At 33.3% G+C, this 1,589-nt stretch overlaps 1 protein-coding gene across 1 annotated transcript in view; it reads right to left on the bottom strand.

The window, feature by feature from the left end:
- Positions 1–1,589, bottom strand: part of LOC106473588 (transforming growth factor-beta receptor-associated protein 1-like) — a gene marked incomplete at its 5' end in the record, with an annotated part of 46,525 nt that overhangs the window by 14,529 nt on the left and 30,407 nt on the right. Inside the window, one exon of the mRNA XM_013934273.2 lies at positions 1,067–1,201. Coding sequence (XP_013789727.2) covers positions 1,067–1,201 — 135 coding nt within the window. The remainder of the gene's footprint in view (positions 1–1,066; positions 1,202–1,589) is intronic.

Here is a 1,589-nt window from a genome sequence, read left to right as displayed (position 1 = left end):
ATGGCTTCAGATCACATGTAACTGTTAAAAGTGGATCAGGATATGGCTACAGATCACACATAACTGTTAAAAGTGGATCAGGATATGACTACAGATCACACATAACTGTTAAAAGTGGATCAGGATATGACTACAGATCACACATAACTGTTAAAAGTGGATCAGGATATGACTACAGATCACACATAACTGTTAAAAGTGGATCAGGATATGACTACAGATCACACATAACTGTTAAAAGTGGATCAGGATATGACTACAGATCACACGTAACTGTTAGAAGTGGATTAGGATATGGGCTACAGATCACACGTAACTGTTAAGAGTGGGTTAGGATATGACTACAGATGCAATGTAACTTTTAGAAGTGGATAAGGACACGATTGCAGATATAATGTAACTGTTAGAAGTGGATTAGGATCCAACTATGTATCCCATGTAACTATTAAAAGTGGATTAGGATATGACTACAAATGCCATGTAACTGTTAGAAGTGGATTAGGATATGACTACAAATGCCATGTAACTGTTAGAAGTGGATTAGGATATGACTACAAATGCCATGTAACTATTAGAAGTGGATCAGGATATGACTACAAATGCCATGTAACTGTTAGAGATGGATCAGGATATGACTATGGATGCCATGTAACTGTTAAAAGTGGATCAGGATATGAGTACAGATCACATGTAACTGTTAAAAGTGGATCAGGATATGAGTACAGATGCCATGTATCTGTTAAAAGTGGATCAGGATATGACTACAGATGCCATGTATCTGTTAAAAGTGGATTAGGATATGACTACAGATCACATGTAACTGTTAAGAGTGGATTAGGATATGGCTACAAATAATATTAACTGGTAGGAGTGAAATAGGATATGAATTAAGAAAGTAAGTTTTACATCAAAATTTCTGTAATTTCCACACATCCTGTTCAGAAACAACTTGTTACTGAGCAACCAACAAATTACCAATACAAAGCTTTAAACATAAGATTGACAAATTTTAATTTCTCAAAATTCTACTTCAGATGGAGCTGAAAAATTTGTTTTAAATACAAACCTCTAATTTTCTTTGAAACACTAAGTATTCCAGAAAGAGGACGAGAGCAACAGGATACCGATGGAGAAAGTCAACAACTACATCAGGACGCATACGTTCTGTTGGTGGATCATTACTGGGCCTCTCTGTAAATATCTGCATAATACAGAAAAATCAATTAGGTGTTTTGTTACAAAGTGCTATTAACTCTCTCAACATGGGATCTGTCAATTTGACCGACCATGTGACCTCTATGTACTCGTTTAAAATCTTTATAGTTTGATACTACTAACTTTTAATATTGTATGTATATCTTCAGTAAACATTACAAGTCTTTCACATATAAAAACCATATTATTTAGTGAAGTATTTTTAATAAACTAAAAAAAGATTTGTCTGTGAGAACATCAAGTTTTTTTTTACCAGTCCAAGTGCATAGTGATTTTTATGTTAAGATTAAAAATACTTTTCTTCATCTCAAAAATCTTAGATTTCATTTACATAATCTCTAAAACCTCTTTAATACATTTCAAATGTTTGTTTT

Source organism: Limulus polyphemus, unplaced genomic scaffold (assembly GCF_000517525.1).
Source record: "Limulus polyphemus unplaced genomic scaffold, Limulus_polyphemus-2.1.2 Scaffold6300, whole genome shotgun sequence".
In the NCBI taxonomy this organism is placed as follows: Eukaryota; Metazoa; Arthropoda; class Merostomata; order Xiphosura; family Limulidae; genus Limulus; species Limulus polyphemus.
The sequence above is the reverse complement of the archived record's forward strand: the minus strand, read 5'-3'. Positions and strand labels throughout refer to the sequence as shown.